We start from the raw sequence: 24,342 nt of genomic DNA on the forward strand, positions 1-24,342 counted from the left end.
TACAAGTACTACAATTTTTGAAAAACACTACAGAAAAAATATAATCTTTTAAAATACTAAATACTAATAATTATATTATTTTAATAAATTAAAGCCTTAAATATATGTGAATAAAAATTAAAAATTGCTACTACATAAATCATGACCGCGTCACACGTGAAATAGTGGCAAGAATGCTAGCGACATTTCCCCTTTGAATCGCAAAGATAATAATTAAAAATTTCTTATAAAGTTAAGTTAGATGTACTTAATAATTATAATAATATTGTGCTGTATGAACCCCTTTTAAAGTTTATTAGAAACTTATTTAAAACAGAATATTTCAAATATTTTTAAAGGAAAGGCAAACTGTAAGCATTAATTATTTACTGGCAGTATTGGACAAAATCTTGCACATAAACACGATTTTAAATAATAGTATGCTATTCATAAAGATAATCTTAATCACTGCTATTAAAAGCGGTCATTGCTGTAGAGGGTTTTAGTGCTTAGAAATACTATGTTTTAGAAGCTAAACATCCGTTCAGAAATAAATGAGGACTTTTCTTCACATGATTATGACATGTAATTTATACGTAGTACCTATTATTTTTGGAATTTTACGAATGTTCTTCGTTATTTATAGAATAGAAGGTTGTTATGATCAGGGTTATGGTTATATAACCCTGATCATAACAACCTTCATACATTTTAAAACAGTCAAAGTAGTATATACACTATTATCACTGAATATTTCTAAGCGTTTTTTAAATATCAATTGCTTGAATCGATGTAATGAATCGGACAAGAGCTGCTCTGGGCGACAGGGCGGCAGGGCGACAGGGCGGTATCGGCAGGGCCGGCAAGGCGGGTCGGGCGGGCGAGGTGCACGGCTGCTGCGGAGGGCGGCGGCTGGCGCGGCAGTCGCGCGCGAGCACGTGCGCATACCGTCTTGCGCTGCCGCGATCCCTACCGCCCGCGTCCTCGTTTATATCCCTTATCGCTCAATATTCCCAAGTATAATATTATCATTAAATCACATTAAGTCTCTAAAACACCGTTACACATAAAAACTATCGATTTCGATCTATTGTATACTGCGTGAAGTGGTCTAAGAATTAATGGGTCAATAGCATGACAAGAGTCTTTTACCGAGATTGCCTTCTTACATCACTGAAACAACGATTTCGGCGGGAAATATTTCAACGTAAACATAAAAAATAATTAATATCAATAATTTAAAAAGGGTTGAATTTTAAATTGTTATTTTAATGTCATGTATTTACTAATAGCATCATGGACATTGCCAATCTAAGCACCTATTTTACAAAAGCTCAAATAGAAGAACGAAACGAAATAGTTCTTTCTACATAGAATAAACGATAATTCCGAACGAAATTTCTATATGAATAAACGAACAAAGCAGAGCTAGTTTTTTCTTTTGTTTCTTAAATTTTAAAGAGCTCTACAAAAATCTATTGCATTTACAAAAACTTAATTAAATTACTTTGAGCTCATCAGCATTTACAATGAAAATTGTTCCTATTGAAAAATAATTAAAATATTAAGTTAAATTGAAATATTGGCCGTGTAAAGACAGTTTCTGTAAGGTAGACTAATATGACTTCAGATATTTGAATATGAAAATAATACTTTGTATGTTGTGACTCTTAAAGGCACTTGCGAACATACAAAGGGAACAGATTTTTTTAATTAGAGTTATTTGGTTTTTAATTAATGCAATAAAGAAACATTTTATTAATTTCTGCTTGTATATCAAATAACCATTTGTAATGCATAATTTATACAAAAAATGTGTATTGTATTTATTTTATAAGTAACTTTACAAGTTTTCATATGACTATAAAATTAAGTCTCCATTAAGAAAATAATCTAGATTATGTTGTAAAATATGATATGTGAATGTAATTAAATGAAAATAATATAACGTGTAATTTATACATCCATAATAATATGAATGATGATGATGGAGCTAATTAAATTATATTATGAAATATTTAAATGTAATCAGTACAAATGAACACTGAAAATTAAATGATTTGTTGATATGGTAACATACGTTCAATAAATTAAAAATATATAAGATTTGCTTGAATAATAAATTTAATTTGTAACATAGGCATTAGCAATGGCAGAAATATGTTAAATAAATATCGTCTGTTATGGTTTTCACGGTCACTCTTTTATTTATGTAGGTATGTATGTATGCTCAAGTCAAAACGATTGTCAATATTGAAATTAGTAGGTATTACGTATTGCTTTGGAGAAAACCTCGAGTGAGTTATGTTTAGTAGACGGCCGAGTTAATGAACGGATATCGGAACAATGTTTCAGCGTGTAATTTATTCATTACACAGGCGTCCTCGATCAGGCCGCTGCTAACGGAAAGTCTCCGCTTGATGTTTTGTGAGCTACGATATGTCTACAATAGCTTTATTCGCGATAGCGTTACATACTTCTAAATATTACTATTAAAATTTGATTTTACTTGATCGCTAACACTTTAAAAGTATATAATAGGTTTTTTTATAAGCTTTCTATGAATGGCTTAATAAAAATATAAGTTCATATTTTAATTAATAAAAAATGTTACCTATAATTTCACTGAGTGAATAAATTGAAGAAATCAATATATTAAAATAACGTGGAAGTGTAGAAAAGTTGTATAATAAAAATGATTGTCATTTATCAATTATTTTAACATGGTAGAGCGCTAGAGCTATGGAGCAACCTGTGGAAGGGCAAGTATTACACAAGAGCCTCTTATGGTATTGTTGCGTGCCACCATGGAGCTTTTCCGATTTATCCGAAGAGAAATTGTATTTAGCATACACACGACGACAACGACAACGTGCCATACTCCGGCTACTCGTGATCGGTGTTCTATTTCAAACATTCGCGGCTCTTGTACCTGGAGAACGAGACCTCCATTACGCTTATGCGTTAATGGCAGTAGCTCTTGTAGCCAACCTGTTATTGGCCGCTATATACGCTTTTATTAGCCGCGCTCGATCCGCACTGAACCATGTAGCTTGGTTCGTTTTGTGGATGCAACTTTTAGTGAGTGCCTCGCGACGCCTTGGGGATTCCTACAACGAGTTACTTGGTTGGGCAGTTGTGCTGCAATATTTCACATTTGCAACATTACCATTTCATTTCACGATTCTGGTATTTTATAGCATATCATCATTCGCCGCATATTTAGCGGTCCAGTATTACAATGCTTCCACAGCGGAAAGTAGACTCGCCGATGATTTTTACTTACAGGTACTTAACTTTTCTTAGAAGATTATGTGAATTTGTTGCGTGATTATTTTTTAACGAAGTACAATTCTTTGGCAGCAAATAGCGAACGGCTGCCTCTTATTAGGGGCTACGTTGTTGGGAGGCACCGCTTATACTGTAAGCGAAAAACAACAGCGTCGCTCTTTTCGAGAGACTAAACGAAGTTTGCGAGATAAATTAACAATTGAACAACAAAGCAAAGAACAAGTAAGTTTATACGGCGACTTTTTGTATATATGTATGTACATTTATTTCGTGTATTGCGGAAACGACTCCAACGACTTAGCTCAAATGTTGTATTGAGATAAGTTTATCTTATGGGTGTGTTTCCTGAAACTTTTGTACTAGAGGTAAACCAAAAATCAAAACAATCAATCACTTTTGTTTTAGGAAAGATTGTTACTGTCGGTACTACCAGAACACGTTGCTGTGCAAATGCGACAGGATTTAGGCCTTATAGATACACAATTTAAAAAGATCTACATGTCACGACATGAAAATGTTAGGTATGTTATTAAATAGAAAATTTGTTAAAGTTATGTACAGTTTTTATATGATTGCTTACTAATCTGCCGTTAACGTCATACCAGCATCCTGTACGCTGACATTGTGGGGTTTACAGCAATATCTTCAACTTATTCAGCGCAAGATCTGGTTGCTATATTAAACGAACTCTTTGCAAGATTTGATCGCCTTGCTGAGGTGAGTGTTCTTATTTTATCTTAAAATATGTATAAAATATATGTATATAATTCGAAGACATATATTTTTTTTCATAGAAATATCAGCAGTTGCGAATTAAAATTCTGGGCGATTGTTACTATTGTATTAGCGGCGCTCCCGTGGAGCGACCGGACCATGCCGTCCTCTGTGTGCACATGGGATTATCAATGGTTAAAGCAATTAAGTAAGTATAATTAATATTAACTAATAACTTTGTGAAATTGATTTGTAGTTATTACATTATTTCATTAACGATAGTTTGGTCGCTCAATATAATACAATCCTCAAAAACAATATAGTTTATTTAAACGACCTATTAGGGGCAATACTAACATAATAGCCTTTATCTAGTTTAAATAACCGTACACTTTCCTCGCGTAAAACAGGTACCTAGCAATTTTGACTATTTAATGGAAACCCTTTTATTGCCCGAGTTTCATTACAGTCCGTTCATTCTTGTGTTATGTATGGTCTATACCAGAAAACAATTTCACCTACTGGGTATTTGTAGTTTGTTTTGTTAATAATGATATACGCATATTATTTTCATTAAAATATATGAATAATTTGTATACATACAATACCATAAAAAAACAGTCTTCTAGACATATCTAACACATTAATTGACGGTACTTAATTTTAATGTTTTTATTAAAAATAAGAAAAGTTTTCTTAACTTGAATACTACTTCTGAAATAGATATGTTCAACAAAAAACTAATTCACCCGTCGACATGCGAGTTGGCATCCATACGGGTGCTGTGCTAGCGGGTGTGTTAGGACAACGGCAGTGGCAGTTCGATGTGTATTCGCGAGATGTGGAACTTGCAAACAAAATGGAAAGCAGTGGAATGGCTGGGTTCGTTTTTAAAATTATTATTAATATAATGAGATTACGTTGAATCAAATATATATTTTTTATTTTTATAATATGTTGATGCCGCTTTGTGTAGTTAGGTGGTACTCACCGTTTACTCTAAAACTATAAAGAAAAACTTAACTTTGTATTTCTACCGGTTTGTCCAGCAAAAGGGATCTTATATCCCATGATTCGTTGTGCATTGTTATTAATGCGTTTACGGTGTGAAGTAGAGTAGAAAGCTAAAGTGTTATAAATATGTGTAACAAATACATTATATTAAATAAAATAAAACATTCGTTTATGTTCATACTGCCAATGATAACACTCATCATGTCAAATAAAAAAAAAATAATAATGACAAGGTATCGTCCAGCTGAGCCTAATTTTTCTCAAGTTTCGAATTAATAGATCTTATATTTTCATTAATAATGAATGATGGTCGAATTTGGACCAACGGACGACCACTACATAGTGGTTAATATTTCTTAAAATCCCAATGTGTGAGTGATGACGAATTCGTGTATTAAATAAAAAACAAATGTTTTTTTCCTAAGCTTTACATATTCATTTCAGAAATATAAGGAAAAGAAAAATAGTTAATGATAGTACATGATTTGTAAGTGATAGCGCGCATGCTTTAGTAAATTTAACTAACGACAGCTCTCGGCATCTTTCATATTGCCGATTGGTCGAAATAATACGTAACTACGTCCTTGACCTGTTATCTCTCTGCACAGTCATCTATAAACGCCATAGCGGGACTAGTTGACGAGTTTCCGTTACGAATTCTCCGCGCTATATTGAAGATTTATGGTGATATTCCACGTCGCAGAATTCGTTAATGAAAATCATTTAATGTTCAATTATATATTACATTTGGATATAAACACAGACCTAAATCATTGATAACATTCCATTTTATTCAATATACATGCTCGTTGAGATAAATATTAGAAAAATGACATATAATTATCAGAAATTTTAAACCGAAATTATAAAATGCATGAATTTGTTTGAATGATTACCAAATAAATAATTGATTAAATATTTGTAATTTTACGCATATTTTGCTTATATCGTGTACCGTACTCAAAATTGTAAAACTTATTTCTTTAAATATTTTATTTAATGCAATATTAGAAGTTATATAGTGTTTCTAATATTAATATCGTTAAAATAATTATATAAAGAGTACATATTGTAGAAACATTGATTAAAAATTGAATTGGTATTTTTGTTCTATATAAAAATACATAAAAATTGAACAGCGGCAATAATGACGTTATAATATAATGGATACTTCAGCAATTATTTATTAGTATAAAATATATTCTATAAATATTACAAAAGGGAACGACATTCAAAGGTCTACGATCATATAGTGAATGTTTTTCAGGCGTGTGCACGTATCGGAGGTGACTTTGAGTTTTCTGAACGACGAGTTCGAAGTAGAGCCGGCGCACGGTGAACGCCGGGAGGAAATGTTGCGGCAAGCGGGTGTCAAGACCTACTTCATTGTTCGCGTTCTCAAGCCGGTCAGTCGATCTTTTACTTATCTACATTTAAACAACAATCCTTTGTATCCCAAAATATATAAATTCACTCAAGTATGTGTATCACACTATATGACTCACACTCATATTATCCACTAGCTGTGCCGGTGGTTACACCGGCGTATAACTTAAAGAAATCGAAGACTAAATGTTTCAGTATATATAATATTTTTAGTTTTATTTATGTAGGATATTAGTATTTATTGGTTTTCGCCGCACCCGTATCTAGTAGATAGGGCAACATACAATTGGCCATGAGAAAAACAAAATTCCCTTAAATCTATTCCGACATATTTCAATGTCTTTCCCTGTTCTTTATTTATTGTGACTGTAACCTGTGAATATATTCACAGGAAATTGTGTCCTTTTAAAACTAAAACTACTTATTATCGACTAACCGACTCAGTATACATTTAACAAAACTGTGAAAGAAATGCGTTGACGTAACGAAATACTTACCTAACCTACAAACTTTAACTTACAAAGTTACAAACCGAAAACAAATACTTATGTATGTATGAGTATTTTCAAACAACCTACTCAACTACTTGTTGAAATATGTCAAAGCTATAAAAAACATTAAACACTGTTTATGATCTCTCTCTGAATTAATGACACGCTAATAAACACAATTAATCAGAATGTAAATTCAAGCTTCTTACTTTAAAATCACTTTTATCCTTTACCTATATACTTACGCGTGATCGAAGCCGTGGGCAATAGTTAGTTAAATATATAGTGTCGAAAAACAAAGGAAATGTGTATTACATATATGTATTGTGATATATATTTTTTAATCCGTAATATGTACAGTTTTTTTTAATAAGCTACTATCCTAACCTAACAAAATATATTAAAAACGAATACCGACAGTGGTTTTGAAGTAAATAACTCAATGCTATAGTTCCACCATAAGCTGAACCGTATTGAATATGATTGATAATATAGACCTGAGCTCAACTTACATTGGAATAATCTAAATATCTGACTGTCCATTTTTAACTTTGTTTTGTGCCTATAAACTTTCAATCATCATCATTTCATAGATTATCATTTATAGGTAGCTAAAGTTTTAGCCAATTTAACTAAACAATTATTTTAAAGCATTTTTATCGAATAAATGTTCAACGTGATTCTTTAAATGGACATAACTTTTTTATTCATTAGCAGATTGAAATAAAACAAAAACTCAATTTTTAGTAAAGTTTGCCACAATATATTAGTGAAAATCGCAACCAGAACAGTTAAGACGCTTCTAAGATTAGCGTGCACAAACGCACAGACAAGCAGACAAAAATTCTAACAATCATTGTTTTGGGTTCTATTGTCTTGATAAAGACCCCCGATAAGAGTTTTACTCATATATCTTCCATGTACACACAGCGATGAGCATTTATTATATGTATAAAATAGATAAGCATATTTATTAATTTAACATATGTATATAATTATAACATTTAAAAATTCTTATTACTAAATACGATTTAATGAAAACAATGATTGTTTTAATTAACTATGCTGTTTTAGTCAGCCTAAATATGTTGAATTGATGATTGCCGAAGTTGAATTGACAAAAAACCCATAAAAATACGAAGCAAATCAATTTCGTAGAAAGCTTTAGGAGATGAAATAGGTCATTTGGTTAACCTTATTTACATAATAGTAGAGTAAAGCGTAGCATTTACATTTTTTTAATTACTTCGTCCCCATTTAATTAATTAATTATTTATTAAAAATAAATAGGTATGTGTCCTTTCTGTTCGTCTGTTGTCTATATCGAAATAATACCAATAAGTGTATTGTTGTCTTAAATACTAGTTAGTTGATTTTACCAAACTACACCTGTATCTAGTTTCACTAGATAATATTATTTTATGTTGATCTAATGTTTGTCGTCGATTTCAGTTATCTGCTATTTTAAATATTGATTAATTAAAATAATGGAGCATGGAGAGCGTTATATTTTTATTCATGAGATATTTAATAAGTTTCAAAACACAATGTGCATATTGAAATATATACCAAATATCGATTTAAGTGTTGTGGTCAGAAGAAAAGATGAAGCATGGCTTATCACGATTGAATGGCAACACTCGATATGCTTGTTAGTAAAAAGACTGGCTCACTAAACGTTTATTGATAGATATCATATAACTATACTTATATAATGAACTTCTAATTTAAAATTTTCCTGTGTTAAATTTAGAAATTGTTCTTCAATATTATTTTTAAATTCTGAAATATACTTAGATTATAGAGAAAAGAAAACTTTTTAGTATCAGGGCAGCGAAGATAAAAGTGCTACGGAGGGAGAGGCGGGCGAGGGAGGGGATGCCGACGCGCTTTCCGACCTCAAAGACGACGACGAGGATTCTGTGAGTGCACTCGTTCTACCCCCGGCCACCCGGCCCCTTCCGGCTGCAGCCGAATATAGGACACTAGGCCACTAGGTCCGCGGTCCGCATTAGTTTACATTTCTACTTATCCGTTTATAACCATTGCTTATCGAAAGAAAAAATCATTCATCTAAGTTATAAAGCTTGTTAGAAACATTCGAGCACCAGACTGAGCTATCGACCACGAGCGTTCATATTAATTTGTTGCTTTTCGATTACATAGATACGCTTCGTACATTATTCGTAGGTTCTATCACCGCAAGATGAGAGCAAGGACAATGAAGACGTGAAAATTCTCGCTATGTTAGAGGAAGAACTCGTCAATAGAGATGACGACAAGTAAGTATAAATTACGATTATTTCATTTTATCGTATCTTATATTTTGAATGGCAAAAATAGACAAAAAACACAGAGAAAAAATAATCAGCATGTTTCTTGCGTTCTAAAAGGTTACTTGGCTTTGTTCATCTGCTTTTGAAAGTTCACCACTACAGTTACAGTAGAATAAATAGAACACATGAGTCGTAATTATTTGTCAAATTGTACGTGTATGTCATTTACTTTCCAAAATATCTAACGATTTATCTGTGACATGATTTATCTACAAAATATCCCTTAAACTGTATTGGCGGTCTTTGCCATCTATCATTGTACCATACTAGTAAGAGGTCGAAGTTCGCGAAGCGTGGCGTTCGGGCAAGGATTTGAAGGTATCAATTCCCGTGCGCAGAGAGCTCGCCGACGCCACGACGCTGTGCCTGACGTTCAAGGCGAGCGACGCTGAGGCAGGCTTCGCGCGGCGCCGCGACCCGTGCCCGCTCACGGCCGTGGCCCCGCCGCTGCTGCTGCTGCCTACGGTCGTGGCGTTGGCCAGTTTCGCCGTACCGCATACCTGGTCTCTGCACGCCGTCTACCTGGCGCTCGTACTCGAGACCGGCCTCATCAACGTCGTCTACTACGCCTGCTACAGATATGTACAGTACAAGGTACGTTTCTTCGATGTATAGGCGTAAGTACCGGCTAAACTATTTAGTCTAAGTGTTTACATTTTTATACTTACGGCGATGTAAGTTTTGCGTTGTTTAAACGTAACAACAACTTTTTTACGAAAGGAAGAGAAGGAAAGCAGATTTCATATTATTATCAACTGCTTATCTTTGATAATATGAAATATGTATAAGAAAACCATTATTCTCTATTTTTAACGTTTAAATGATACTTTAATTTTTTTATGTGTGAGTTGGGTGTGCTATTTTTGTACTAATCGAAAAAATTGTATGTAGCACAACGCGTGCGAAGCCGTGGATGAATAATAGTAACATTATATAATATATATATCTAATATCGCGTAGTGTTTTTGGACAACCGTATGGAGTTTCTAATTTCGTGTGCTTCATTGTTATGACAGATAGTATTAATCTCATAAAATTGAGCTTACTATCCACGTAAATTTCATAAAATATTTATTTCCAGAAAAAAACAATATCACCTTACTGGAAATTGACTTGTGGAGTGTTTAACATAGCAATGTTTGTTGCTGCGAACATTGCCCCTTTGGTGAGTATTATATAAATTGTTTATTTTATCTGCCTTAACTTCCTATTTTTAACTAGCTTCAAAAAAGGAGGTTATATTATATGTTCACCTATCGTTAGATCGATTTGGACGATATACATCCACTTTTTTTCTACCGAGAGGTCCCCAAGAGGTTCCCTGTGTAAAAATAAGGAAAAATTATCAGTAATATATGATATTCATAGATTTTATTTATTAATAACATGAACACTGATTGAGATTGCTTAAACTTAGTTATATTTATATGATAGTTATATTTATATGACGGGACTTGGGTAACATCGAAACTTTTTTTATCGAATCGCTTTAATACTTTCCTAGTTATATTATATAACTAGGAAACAAAACAACAACAAACGAAACGACAAACGACGAAACTGTAAACAACGGTTTACAGTTTCTGCCATATAATATTTATCACACCGTTATAATTTTTAATGTTAATTAATAATATATTAATTAAAAATATTTTCTGCAAATAAATATTACGGTTTACTATTAAGAATAGAACTACACTTCAGAAAATAAAGACGTGAGGTGAGGTAATCCCGTTTCGTTGTAGGTTTATTCTAATGATTGTTTTATAATATACTAATCGTACATAATATATACATAACATATACATATTTTAAATAAACATTTATGAAGAAAACACAGTAAAAGTTTAGTAAAATGTATTATCACAATAGGTAGTCCATATTGGTTGTTTTTTACATAATAAATTACAAATTGTAATGCCTTTTCAGTTTTTCGCCCAGCTTGTAGCAGCACTCACTTGAAAACATAAACTTTACTAACAAGCTAAATTAAATTTGTTATAATAATACTGTAACTTAATTTTATTACGGATAAAACAACAGTCTTAATTTTATATTTATATTTTATATATTTATATCCTTAGGCGTCGACTTGAGGAAGATTTTTCCTAAATATAATATATTTTCATTAAATTCCCAATGATGTTATTAGTACTAAGTATTATGTATTTTTACAAAAATATCGCGAATGTAAACTAACAGAAACGATCTATGTTGGTATGTCATGGTGTATGGTTTTTCTTCTTAGAGTTTGCATTAGTTTTCTACGCTAGTAGTTTCCACGTTCATAGTATTATTTGTGTATCATCTGTCTTTCATTACTCGAAATCCGCGAACCAGTAACACATTGGATTAAAATAATTCTAACTAAAATTATCGTTTACAATCATACGTTTGTGATAAGCGCAAAAGGTAGTCGCGCTTGAAAGAAGAAGTATTATAAGTAAAAAGTAAGTAGTAAGTAACAGCCAGTAAATGTTCTACTGCTCTGCCTGCCTACTGGGGTCCTTGCCTTTTTGAGGGGAACTATGCTCCGATGCGGGATGGTGAATACACGTGGCATATTTTCAACCGCTACATGTAGATTTCCACATGATGTTTTCCTTCAACAGCGAGCTCGAGATGAATTATAAACACAAAGGAAAGAAACATTATGAGAAAACAAACACGTAACGTTTGGAGTTAAGGAACTTTGGAAAATATGAAATATTCGCGTCAAACAAGATTATAATTGTGTTATGGAAACGTTATTGGAGATGTTCGCTGGCTGTTGCGCCAAACTATTCATCCATCTCATTTAAAGATCGATATCATAATTGTTATAAAATATAGCTAGTGCGAAATGAAAACGTGTTGGGGTATGATACAATATCGACATTGAAACATTGAAAAAGTATTGTATAAGAATAAATATAGGTAGCCTATAATTGAAAACTTCCTGAAAAACTCAACCGTTACACGCTTGTTTGTAAATTGCTCTTTAATAAACCATATCATCTATGTAAATTCAAAAGGTAAGACAAGAATACATTTTTATTTATGTGTCTTTATAGGAAAATCAAATTCTCTGTCTATATTATATAAAATTCGAATATTATTGTCATTTTAGTTTATAGATATAATTACTAATCAAGTGATTATAAAATGTGGACCATATCGTCCTATAAAGGTAGCGATTGATTTGTTAGAATTTTGGTATTTTTATCTTTAAATATTCATTATACATCAAATTATTTCCAATACAGATAATTTGCGGTAGTTACGAGACGTTATTGGAAGACGAATTACGAGACGACGCACCCGCTCATAGCGGAGCGCGACGCTGTATACATCCATCATATTATTATCACGTAAGTTATATGGATTATAAGTAATTTCAGTAAATTTATACCTCACTGTTAAAAAAGTTAAACATACAGCAGTGAGAATAATTCTATTCGCTCGAAAAGTCCAGTCGTCTAAATATATCCTTTGTATACGTTTTCAACGAAGAGAATTTATTTTACTATGAACCGTCGAAACCGTGCAAACGATGTGTCATCAATCACTCGCTGTGTTACGAAACGAAACTGAATAATACAAAGGTTTCGATCGTTCTCATACATATTCGACGGCGTCGAACGACTTCTTCGAAAAGATAGTGACCAGCCCGAGCTGCCGCAGGTGGGCGCGGGCGCGCTGTGCGGCGCGCTGTGGGTGTCCCCGCTGGGCGGCGGCGCGCGCGCGGCGCTGCTGGGCGCGCTGGCCGCCGCGCACGCGCTGCCCGCCGCGCTGCACCCCGCGCTGCTCACCTCGCGCCCCACGCTCGACCGCGACCCCTTCCGCCTGCCCTACAACGCCACCTCCGACTACGACGAGGCGCTCTACGATGTCCTGTGAGAGCCTTCTCTTTTTAAAATAATTATAATTTAAAGATACTTTTTTATTGGCGGATATAAGTATTCTACAGAGAATAAAATTTTAATTTTACATGGAAATATAAATTCTTTCAGCGCTCAGATCCACACCGGGCGACACATTCTGATGCTGCTTATCGTCTCGATCGCATTGCTCGTGTTCAACAGATTCGTGAGTACAGGGATCGTTCATACCATGTTCGCGTCGCGTCTCGGCTATTAATAGCGCGTCGTTGTCGGCAGAGCGAGGCGCTGGAGCGCGCGCGGCACTCGCGCGGGGAGCGCATGCGCGCGCAGGCGGAGCAGGCGGGAGACCTGCGGCGCCGAAACCAGGCGCTGGTGCACAACGTGCTGCCGCCGCACGTGGCACGCCACTTCATGGGTGCGCGCCACCACCACGCCGACCTGTACAGCCAGAGCTACGCCGAGGTCGGCGTGCTGTTCGCCTCCATGCCCAACTTCACAGGTCGATATGTTAGCCGAGCCGGAGCGCCGGCGCGATCGATGACCGCCACTATTTTCTAATTCCGGTGTTTTGCTCGTTGCAGAGTTTTACTCGGAAGAGACGGTTAATAACCAAGGCCTAGAATGTTTACGATTTCTCAACGAAGTTATATCGGACTTCGATCTCGTGAGTATTGGCTTAAAATGATAAATTGTAGTCATTAAAATGCTTACTTTGCAATAGTACTTTGAAATTATATTTTTATCAAATATAATTTACGTTTCAGCTGCTAGAAGACGCCAAATTCAGCAAAGACATCATAAAAATAAAAACAATAAGCTCTACTTACATGGCTGCGTCAGGCCTAAATCCGACTCGACAGATGCAGGTGGGTATATAATAAAAATCATTAAAAAAAACTTCTTTTTTGTATTTTTAATAAGATAATAATGTAAAATAATATGATCTGATGAGTCAATTAAAATCATGAAATAATAACAGCTCCGTGCTGTAAATGGTATTATTCGTATAATTTGAGCTCCTTTCTTCCTTCCTTTTGAGCTGTAGAATGATAATTAAAATATTGATTAGATTATTATTGATATTTACGTCTTTGGAGATCCGACTAATGCAGTTAATAGCCTAATAAATCGGTAACGACGGACACGAGTGACGTAAAATGTGTTTTAGCAAATATAGCTTAATAATTACCTGGTGTCATTATTAAGCGTTTGAATACAAAATTTTAAAATAAATAAAGATAATTTTGACTCAAAATAATAGATTGAGGCAAAATTAAACCATGGGTTTTCTTTGACTTATTTTATCATCTATTAAAAATATGTACTCTATAATCAATTTTCAGGATCAATATATTTTTAGGAAACAAATGTCGATTGGTACTGCTTAATAATGTAGGTATTATGTGCATACTACCTACTCCCGTAATTTATTTCACAAACATAAATATATACAATTTTAACTCCATTATTATTTTGACATTCAATTTTACTCGAAATATGTAAGCCTTAAATTAGAGTAATAATAATGAACTGTATAGAAATAATCGATGTTGGTATAAATGGAACTATGAAACTATTCCCATTTGAATTTACACTATCAATTGAAATTCCTATAGGGTTGAATCTGTTTTATTCGAAAAAACTTTGTTGGTCGAAGTGTATATGGCTGTGTATGTTTATATGATCGTGAGTGTTTCTTTCACCTCGCATATATCAATCAAACTAAAATCGAGATCGAGAGAGAAATAAGTCAAAGAAAACCCATGGTTTATTTTCGTCTCAATCTGTGACTATTATTTTGAGTCAAACTTATGCTCATTTATTTTAGTTGTGTTTTCAAACGCTTAATAATGAAACCAGTTAATTATTAAGCTATATTTGCATTTTACAGATGCGTATAATGATACTTCGATTACTTAGTCGAATACTAGATAAAACGTTATTTAATATTGTCTATAAAAAAAGTAAAACTGTAACATAAACGTTTAAACAATTCCGATGTCCGACGGTATTTTAAGCGTATGTTACTTTATTGACACCGCTTAGCCTTCCGACGGGGTTCTGGTCCGATGGGCGCACTTGGCGTGCTTGGTGGAGTTCGCGCTCGAGTTGCAACGAGTGCTGGCGGCCATCAACGAGCAGTCGTTCAACCACTTCGTTCTGCGCATGGGCGTCAACCACGGGCCCATCACAGCCGGCGTCATCGGCGCCAGGAAGCCGCACTACGACATCTGGGGCAACACCGTCAACGTGGCCTCGCGTATGGAGAGCACGGGCAAGGCGGGCTGCATACAGGTATCGATGTTATTAAATTAGGTTTGTTTAAGAAACTTTTTTTTTTATATAGAATAGGAAGGCGGACGAGCATATGGGCTACCTGATGGTAAGTGGTCACCAACGCTCTTAGACATTGGCATTGTAAGAAATGTCAACCATCGCTTATAGCCAATGCGCCACCAACCTTGGGAACTAAGATTTTATGTCCCTTGTGCCTGTAATTACACTGGCTCACTCACCCTTCAAACCGGAACACAACAACATCAAGTATTGCTGTTTTGCGGTAGAATATCTGATAAGTGGGTGGTACCTACCCAGACGAGCTTGCACAAAGCCCTACCACCACTAAATTAAATAAATTAAATTATTGACATATATGATGTATGTTCGTAAACAAAAAAATATAGATTTTTGTAGAAATTATGACATACATACTGAGCATAAGGTAGGAACTACTATTATTACCCAGAGTTAAAACATGTTTATTGGGCAATGTACACGTTTTAACGTCAGAATCCCAGAAAACGTTAAAAATTATTTAATTTCAAAATTCAAAAAAATCCATAAGGAACGTGTTGTGTTAAAGGATATTATAAAATTAATGACTTCTTAGATGATGATGATGATGATGATCCTTGGTCGCGATCGCGTCTAGGCCGTAACAAATAGTAATATGCATAATTACATTGTCAATACAATTGTTATAGAGAATATAAATAAAAATTCCGCAGTTTCCTTCACGTGTTCTTTTCAGGTCAGTTATGTTTTTTTTTTGAACTGGTGGTAGATTAACTTATAACAGTCTGATCAGAACCTAAGTTCTTCTGTCAGGATTTTGTGACAATCCAATGATACTGACGTCTGATAGGTTGTAATTTAAGATATACCAGTTAATAAAATTTCCTTAATTTTAGCTAATACATCAATTCTTATTATTGAGTTCTATCTAATTGAAGGAAATTGGGAATAATATTAAAATTGAATTAAAAAGAGGCCTTATAATTTATCATCATTCTTGATATTGAATACCTAATATCAAACCAAATATCTATTATAGTAAATACATATAATAGAATATTAGGTATTATGTCCAGGTAATGGTGCATAGTCTAAAAACCACACAGTGTATTTCAGGTTATTTTGCTATAATTATGTTTTGTAATCATTGTCGAAGTCTTCATGCATCGATATCAAAATTATCTACCTAACAGTATTTTGTCTTTCCTTGTTTTTCTATTCTTCCCTGGTGTAACAATTTTACCGGTTGATGCATTTTTCGTAAGTATCTACGTAAAAACACCCGAATAACACAAATTATACATACTGTTTCAACAACACAATATATTTCATAAAATGTAGTTCATTAGTTATTATATTATGGATAGGAATTTAGGATTTCCTAAAAGATATGATATCACTTGTCTGTTGCAGCGATGTCTAAGATATGACATTTATCAAGATGTCGATATTAGTTCCGATTTTGGCCACGCGCCAAAAAAAATATCTTTGTCGGACTATTATATTAAATAAAGTTTTTTGACTTTTGCCTTTGACTGACTTTTAATAACATTTGTCATGTATCCTATGTAAAATTTCGAATGACTATGTACAATGTTATTAAAAATATATATTCAATGTATTTTTACTTTCTTTTCTGCCAAATTTCTCTGTTTATTTTTTATGCGGTATAAATACATGGACAGTGTAATGACGTATAAGGGAATTCGGTTTTGTCCACTGAACTGGTTGTCTTTAACAACCATCAATATCATATCGTTATATGGGTTGCTAAGTAATTTTTGGGATTTTATAATATAACATATAATATTTTCTATGAATACTTAAATTAGTTAATGATATCATCAGTCAGCCTCTACCCTCTCTATAGGCTAAATTTTAAAGGTAAAACTGAAAGAAATGAGTTTAATAACAGTGATACAAAAGTCGTAGTTGCGTATCGTAGTCGTAATATCTTCATTTCATTATTGAGAGCCATTGGAGATGAAAATGTGTATGCTAGCGATGCCTATTCCATTACTGGAAAGTGCATTGCATGGCTAGGTTTTTTTTGTCTAGTTTTTTTTTCAAACATCACCATAAATTTTCATTTATAATAACGGACTTATATTATATCTGTATTAAGTAATAATTATAGATTAAATTTTAAATATTAAAATTTTCTTAATAATAATAAGATTAAAATAAAGATATGCTTACTTGTTTGTTTATCCGACTTCATGTGCAAACAACAAATACGATTGGCACAACACTAACATTTCGTAATAGTTTTTATAAGTTAATTAAGTATGTTTATATGTTGTGTATTTTATCAGATATATTTAATTTCCCAAACACAATGGGAAAGAAAAGGTCATAGCGGGAGGTATCGTGGCGAACGTTAGCAGAACTATTACAGACTTGCTTCTTTGCGCGACTTTACCCGCGTAAACGGTGCTACGCCGCTCCCTTGGGTCGAAGTATGAACTTATATACATTAAAATCTTAGTCAATTAACGTCCAGTCGACTGAGTCTTGACAGAGTCTTTGAGATTAGGGTGTTCAAACAAACAATCCTTTCAGCTTTACAATATAAGTCTACAATTATACAGCTAGTTTGTTAGGAAATTTGTAAAAAAAACATCGGTAGCAATGATTCTTATATATGTACATTACATTAACCAGTTTCAGTTTAAAGTAAATAAGTATAAATTAATATTTTAAATAAGTGCATCGTTTTGTAATCAATGAAATACTTATTACAATTAATCTTAAAGTGAATACATTATTTTATTTCATTGAATTGAACTATGCTTTGATAGTTTGAAGACACTACAATATGCGTAAAATAATGAATTAGAAAAAAACATTATCTAACATTTAAAAATACGTTAAAAAAATTGTCAATGTTACTATAAAGTATTTATCTAATCGTAAATTTATTAAAAAAAGTTAATCTAGTCTGGTTTTTAAATGTCCCACTGCTGAGCTAAGTATGCCTCTCGGTTATACTTGCCCGCGTTTGCACCCGCAATTTTCGGTTAACATTTCGGTCTTCTAACCACTGGGTTATTTCGACTGTTTTAAATTTAAATTCAAATATATTTTTTAAATAGTTATTGAAATATATTATTTAAAAAATTTAACGACATTTTATGTATGTATATTTTAAAAATAAAAGGTATATTGAGAATTATTCGTATATAAATCTTGGAAATATTAAATTGACTCCTTATGAGTATTTTTTATGATAGTATTGTATTAATAAGTAAATATGAATTTTTGACATTAGTGATGTTTACATAAAAGGTTTATTTTGTTTACGATTCGCTTTCAAACTGACTGTAGATATTTTAAATTGATAACTTATGCGTAAGACATTTATTTTTAAATGCTTAATAAATTTATTATTAAATGCTCATGTAATTTTTATTTTAAATTAAAAGTTCGGCATCCTTATTTTAATAAATCGACATTCAGTGATATTTATCGTATTTTTTTCTTTATTTCATTGCATTGAAATAGTTTGTTTATTAAATTAAAAATAATTAACTATTTATTATATATATGTATTTGATTTGGTCTATAAAAAGCAATGAATTATTTTTTCTTAGGTGACGGAAGAAACTTGTCATATCCTACAAAGTTTTGGCTACTATTTCGAACAGCGTGGACTTGTGGCCGTCAAAGGAAAAGGGCAACTTATGACGTATTACTTGCAAGGCAAACGCGAAGGAACCACCGACTTAACAGACAATCCAGTCGTAAGTATACGTTTACCTATGAGTAATATACATAAATCTAAATATTTATCACATTCTAATAACGCACGCTTACAATTATTATGTAGGGAATTAAGAATGATTTATGTAATTATATTGATTTTTAAAAAATTTATACTTCCACTACCTTTGACTCGAGAATAAGAACCGAGCTCAGTACTTACTTTTTTCCACCAATTTAATAATATAGGTTGGTTAAAAAAATTAAATTTAAAAATAAGCAATGAAAATTAACTTTATGTTTTTTTATCATCTAATTAATCTTGTATTGAGTAATTCGCCTTATTTATTAATAAAATTAAAGATAAGGTTTAATTTTATGAATTGGTAAATCTGCGATATTATAGTATGGAAACGAATGCCTTGCCGTAGGATTTATTGATATTGCGGATTCGGAAACTTGATGTTTTCAGTTTACCTTCTCATGTTTGTACAATGATTGTCACGGATTCTCTGAAAATAATCAATATAATATTTTTCTTGCCAGTTCTTTTCGGTAGATTATACATTCCGAGTCGGTCATTTATTATAATCTGATAAAAAGACGATTCAAGTGCTTATTAAAGCCACTTGAATAATGTACATTTTGAAGAAAAGTTGATATGGCTATTTGCGTGTAAAAATTAACTACTAAAGCAATATTTTTTATTTTAGACTACCGCTGTTACTTAATGATTTATTTAAATACCTATTTTACATGTATAATTCTATATAAGCTTTTTAAGCTTATTTATATTATATGTATTTTTCCTGAAAAGACGCAATTTTCACAAAAAAAACAAGCTAAATTCGGTCGCGCAGGTTAGTAACTAAAAAAAGGGCCTAAAACTACCAGGCCGAACAATAATCACACACCTTATACTATAAGACGTAGAGCCGTGTAATTTAGAGAAGACGCACTGAAGTTTTTGTGTAATTTTAATTTTAAGAGGAATGCTGTAACTAACGATCTTATACATTATTCAATTGACCAGTTTAGATATCTTTATATTATGCATACCACGGCGATCAAATATGGTCATTCGTTGGAATATGTAACTATAAAAATAATTAGATTTTGCAAAAAATATATAAAATATGGTATATCTTCATATGTCTAATTAAAAATATATATATATTTGTATTAAATTTATTTTATTATTTTCACTGTGTTGTAGTTATACCCTTAATATTGTGAATACAAATATTGTTACACTTAACCCCGACCTGAATGTGGTTTAGATTGGATGAACCGAACACCTTGAATAAGATGCTTCTGTTTAGATTACGTACATTCGTTATTCTATTAATTTAATATTGATATGAAATAATATCCTACCCAATAACCTATTTGCAAGGCGATCTGATTTATATACTAATTTTAAATTTCATAATATAATATGATAACTAAAATATATACGTTTTAAATGGTTGGGTGATAAGTGTGGGTGCAAATGTAATAAATACTGAATTACATTACAACATAAAACTTGCAAAACGAAGTCAGCAGCATAATTAATATTGTCACGCGCTCTTTAGCAAGGCAGCGGTTTGTCTAATTTCCCTTTTATGTATGTTTTATTTTATGTATTAATTATTATTTTGCATTGATGTTTAGGATTCATTCTAGTAACCAAGAAAAAAAAAACTTGAAGAGCCGGAAAACTGGTCGCTATGATCCGGACAGTCTACCCGGACAGGCCGACTTGGCTCTATCGCCCTGTCCGGATAGGCAGTCCGGATTGTTGTCGCAATACTGTTAGAGAAAAGGATTCAACGCAGATGAAGAAGAAACAAAAATACGGAACAATTACTAATATTAACTTGAAAGGATGTTTGGAATATTAAGTGTTATATATATTACCGTTAAAATAAAAAAATACTAACTTAATCCTCTTTAATTAATATTACAGCTATTAGATTAAGTTATAATTAACTGAATATAATCGGTTAGTTTAACGGCAATTAATCCGTTTACTTGTATAAACATCTTTGCATATATAATCATTTCTCTAAAATAGATTTAGAATTAACGTTGCGTGATGGTTGCAACAAAACTGTGGATGCTTTTTATTATTTTCAGAACATTGAAACCAAGCGATGATTTTAATTTGTGAGGTATTGTTTCTTTATTTATAACATGAAAAATAATCAGACCAAAAAAACCTTAATTCTGTTTTAGGTTGATTTTTTACCAAAAAAAATTACATTTATTCAGAACAAATAGTGAAGTACTGGTTACTAACTCCAGATATAAATATAAGCTTTATGTACCTATGAAAAAGTTTTATATAAAAAAATGTTCATTGTAAGGCAATAATACATTTATTCCTGATTCATTTAAAGAATTACTAATCACTTTGTCCAAGAAAAGCCTTTTTGATTTTCTTCTAAACAAATTATATTATAATGTTAATGGCTATTTATGTGACAAAACATAACATTATTATTTCTACACCGGTAAATCGGTAGAATATGCTGATAAGTGTTAATAAATTTCCATCCTATATGTATTAGTATTACCATATTCTGGCAAACATATTACAATTGATATTAATGGTATGTTATAAATGTTTCAGATGGATGAGCAATGTGAAGCAGGTGTCAGAGACGCTTTATTAGCGAATGGTGGAGCGAATGCCGTCGCGTGTTCCCCGCAGCAGCACAGTCGCGAAGAATTAGCACATCCGCTGCTGCCTACATAGAACAAAGCACAAACGCACACTAGTCTAGTCTAGCCTAGCCTAGTCTAGTGTAGAACCTGTAACCACGTGCTAAAACATGGCGTAACACGGCGTCACGTCTTTAGTGAAATTTCTAGAAATCTTCGGTTGTAATCGAGACTATACAAAACTGTTGACTTTTTTTAAAGTTTATTAACTGTGATGTATTACTTCTATTTAATAAGAGTTTTTTTACTATAGACGCTTCTACAGTCTACTTTTTCACTTATTATATTAAAATATTCATGACTTTAAACCGACATTAGTAGTTTTGTCTTGATATCTCTTCAAGTAACCATTAAAAATGCATATAAATGCAATCGTCGTAATTCGGCAAAATATTTAAAATAGACTGTTAGTGACATTAACTTTGTCATAAATAAAATTTTCATATGTAACCTTTTATTTTTTGAATTATCTAATTTCTTACATAACTTCTAAGTAATACTGACGTCGCGTTGTAGACAATCGATGTCATATTATGTCTTACATTATATTATCACTTAATAAACTTAAAATAAACATCTATTTACTATGAAATTCTTGCCTAATCAATAAGAATTGATATCTGGTAGCGACTAGAAAGTAACGAGTAATGGTTAGTATTTACAAATTATTTAAAATATTCTTCTTCTTCTTATTAATCGCTGTTGTTAACGAGTTATCTCGATCTCGATAGTTATGTTAATGCAATTCATTAGCATGTAATTTTCAGATGAATCGACTTAAATGTATGACTATTGTTACAAGCAACAGATAACAAAAAGTATGTCAGATGTTATTTCATATATAGGTACTACCTACGTTATTTATTTATGCCGTTAATATTACTTCATAAGTCGCAACGGTATAGTGTGATGCAGTCATGCGTGTGCAAGGATACGCGAATCGCTGTTACATAAGATCGGTTTGCGGATAAATTTGTAGTTGTTGCCTCATCTTCATCTTCGAGTACTAAGTAGCAATATTGTGATATTCTTGTTAGGTGTATAGCTTTATTTGTATCGATGTCGCTTACTTTAGTGTTAGTTCATCAGGTAGATCGTGCAATAAAATTATATAACCATAGAGTTTTAGTACAATAGTAGGTATTGTGGTTTTAGTAGCCGCCTAGATACTTTAGCCTAAGTAGATACATGATATAAACTTAAAGTTTTAATAATAAAAAGGATCTGTGTGATGTAGAACATTATGCTACGTGGGAAATCTCACGCTTCGTCATATATTTACTATTTATTTATGTTAGAATTATTCTTGATATTATAGATGTTTACTGTAATACTAAGTCTTCTTAATGTTGAGTTCATTTTTCTTCTAAAATAATATACCTTCCTGTGATTGTGACTATTAGGATATTATTTTATACGTGTTCTAGCTCAAGCATTTAAAGGTTTACAACCTTTATGGCTATAATGGAAGTAAATAAAGCAATACCTCTCATATTATTTGTATTATTTATATCTCATATCAAGAATCTGTTAAACTTATTTATATTTTTTATAAATGGGTATAATAAAAAAACAATGATTAGTAAAATACAAAAAAAACTAATGTTGCATAGAGTTATTTACTCCATTGCAATCATTGATTAATTGTCAATGTGTGTCAATTGACGTACACTACAGTTCAGTAACAGTCTGTAAATGTCCCACGGATCCTTTTGAGGAGATGGCTTGGAACTTAATCCACCACGTTGCAAATCGGATTGGAAGAAACATAATTATAGCAGATTTTAATCCGAAATGCAGATTTCTTCACGATGTTTGTTTGTTTGATTTATGTACAATTATTTAATTTGGTGTCAATTCATACGGTTCTGTCAGGCACTGATAAGCAGTATACCATGATACCGCATAATGTGATGATTGAGTTTTGCAATAGATCAGTAGAAAAATATATTTGATAATAATTAAACTTTTTCGCCCTCCGGTATTTTTTAGATATGGTATTAATAAAACTAATAGATTATCATCATAGTAATGTATAAATAATTCGCATATTATCCTCTTTCTGACAGTATTTTAGCCCGTTTATTTTTTATTGATATAGTAATCCCTTTTTCCTGTTTATCCGACGCTTTTTATTGTACTTTTTTGTTCAAGATCTCAATTAAAATTCAAATAAAAAACTTTTATTTGAATTTTATATAAAATTTTATATTTAAAACTTTATATAAAAAACTTTTATTTGAATTTTATAATTTGTCAATTTTTTCTTATAACTGACGTAATCAGTCCGAATGTGTCTCGAATGTATACAATGTCATATGTATACGTTATATATATATACATTTATATATACGTTTGTAATATCAAGTTAGTTAGTTATTGAAAATATCATTCAAAATCAAATGGTTATTGACCATTTGAATTGAAAATTATAGCCTAGCCTATCTACTGAAACTGAACTTGGTTTCCATTTTCAACATTGAAAGTCATGTGACAACTAGATCAATAATATTTCGTGGATCTTTTAAAGTCAGTGCTGTTTATTATATAATTTAATGCCAA

At 32.3% G+C, this 24,342-nt stretch overlaps 1 protein-coding gene across 2 annotated transcripts; it reads left to right on the forward strand.

The window, feature by feature from the left end:
- Nucleotides 1-932: 932 nt before the first annotated feature.
- Nucleotides 933-23,272, forward strand: LOC126780236 (adenylate cyclase type 3). Of its 2 annotated transcripts, none has more exons than XM_050504541.1 (21): nucleotides 933-1,186; nucleotides 2,710-3,267; nucleotides 3,343-3,492; nucleotides 3,676-3,791; nucleotides 3,876-3,987; nucleotides 4,065-4,192; nucleotides 4,708-4,866; nucleotides 6,266-6,404; nucleotides 8,699-8,797; nucleotides 9,066-9,157; nucleotides 9,550-9,805; nucleotides 10,293-10,376; nucleotides 12,457-12,561; nucleotides 12,875-13,086; nucleotides 13,204-13,279; nucleotides 13,351-13,573; nucleotides 13,656-13,738; nucleotides 13,839-13,940; nucleotides 15,121-15,369; nucleotides 18,963-19,112; nucleotides 21,689-23,272. In XM_050504541.1, exons 2-21 carry the CDS (start codon nucleotides 2,722-2,724, stop codon nucleotides 21,812-21,814), a joined length of 3,207 nt encoding a protein of 1,068 aa, XP_050360498.1. In that variant the 5' UTR covers nucleotides 933-1,186; nucleotides 2,710-2,721; the 3' UTR covers nucleotides 21,815-23,272. The 2 variants fall into 2 exon arrangements, with proteins under 2 accessions (XP_050360498.1, XP_050360488.1); XM_050504531.1 differs by having other exon boundaries at nucleotides 942-996; nucleotides 2,521-3,267.
- The last annotated feature ends 1,070 nt before the right edge of the window (nucleotides 23,273-24,342 follow it).

This window comes from Nymphalis io, chromosome 3 (assembly GCF_905147045.1).
Source record: "Nymphalis io chromosome 3, ilAglIoxx1.1, whole genome shotgun sequence".
In the NCBI taxonomy this organism is placed as follows: Eukaryota; Metazoa; Arthropoda; class Insecta; order Lepidoptera; family Nymphalidae; genus Nymphalis; species Nymphalis io.

What these genes read in the sequence shown, in the direction of transcription:
- LOC126780236 (XM_050504541.1), top strand. Translation starts at nt 2,722, where the DNA reads ATGGAGCAACCTGTGGAAGGGCAAGTATTACACAAGAGCCTCTTATGG. An exon ending in AAGACGACGACGAGGATTCT is followed by an intron (nt 8,798 to 9,065) that starts GTGAGTGCACTC and finishes CATTATTCGTAG; the next exon opens with GTTCTATCACCGCAAGATGA. An exon ending in GAGGCGCTCTACGATGTCCT is followed by an intron (nt 13,087 to 13,203) that starts GTGAGAGCCTTC and finishes AAATTCTTTCAG; the next exon opens with CGCTCAGATCCACACCGGGC.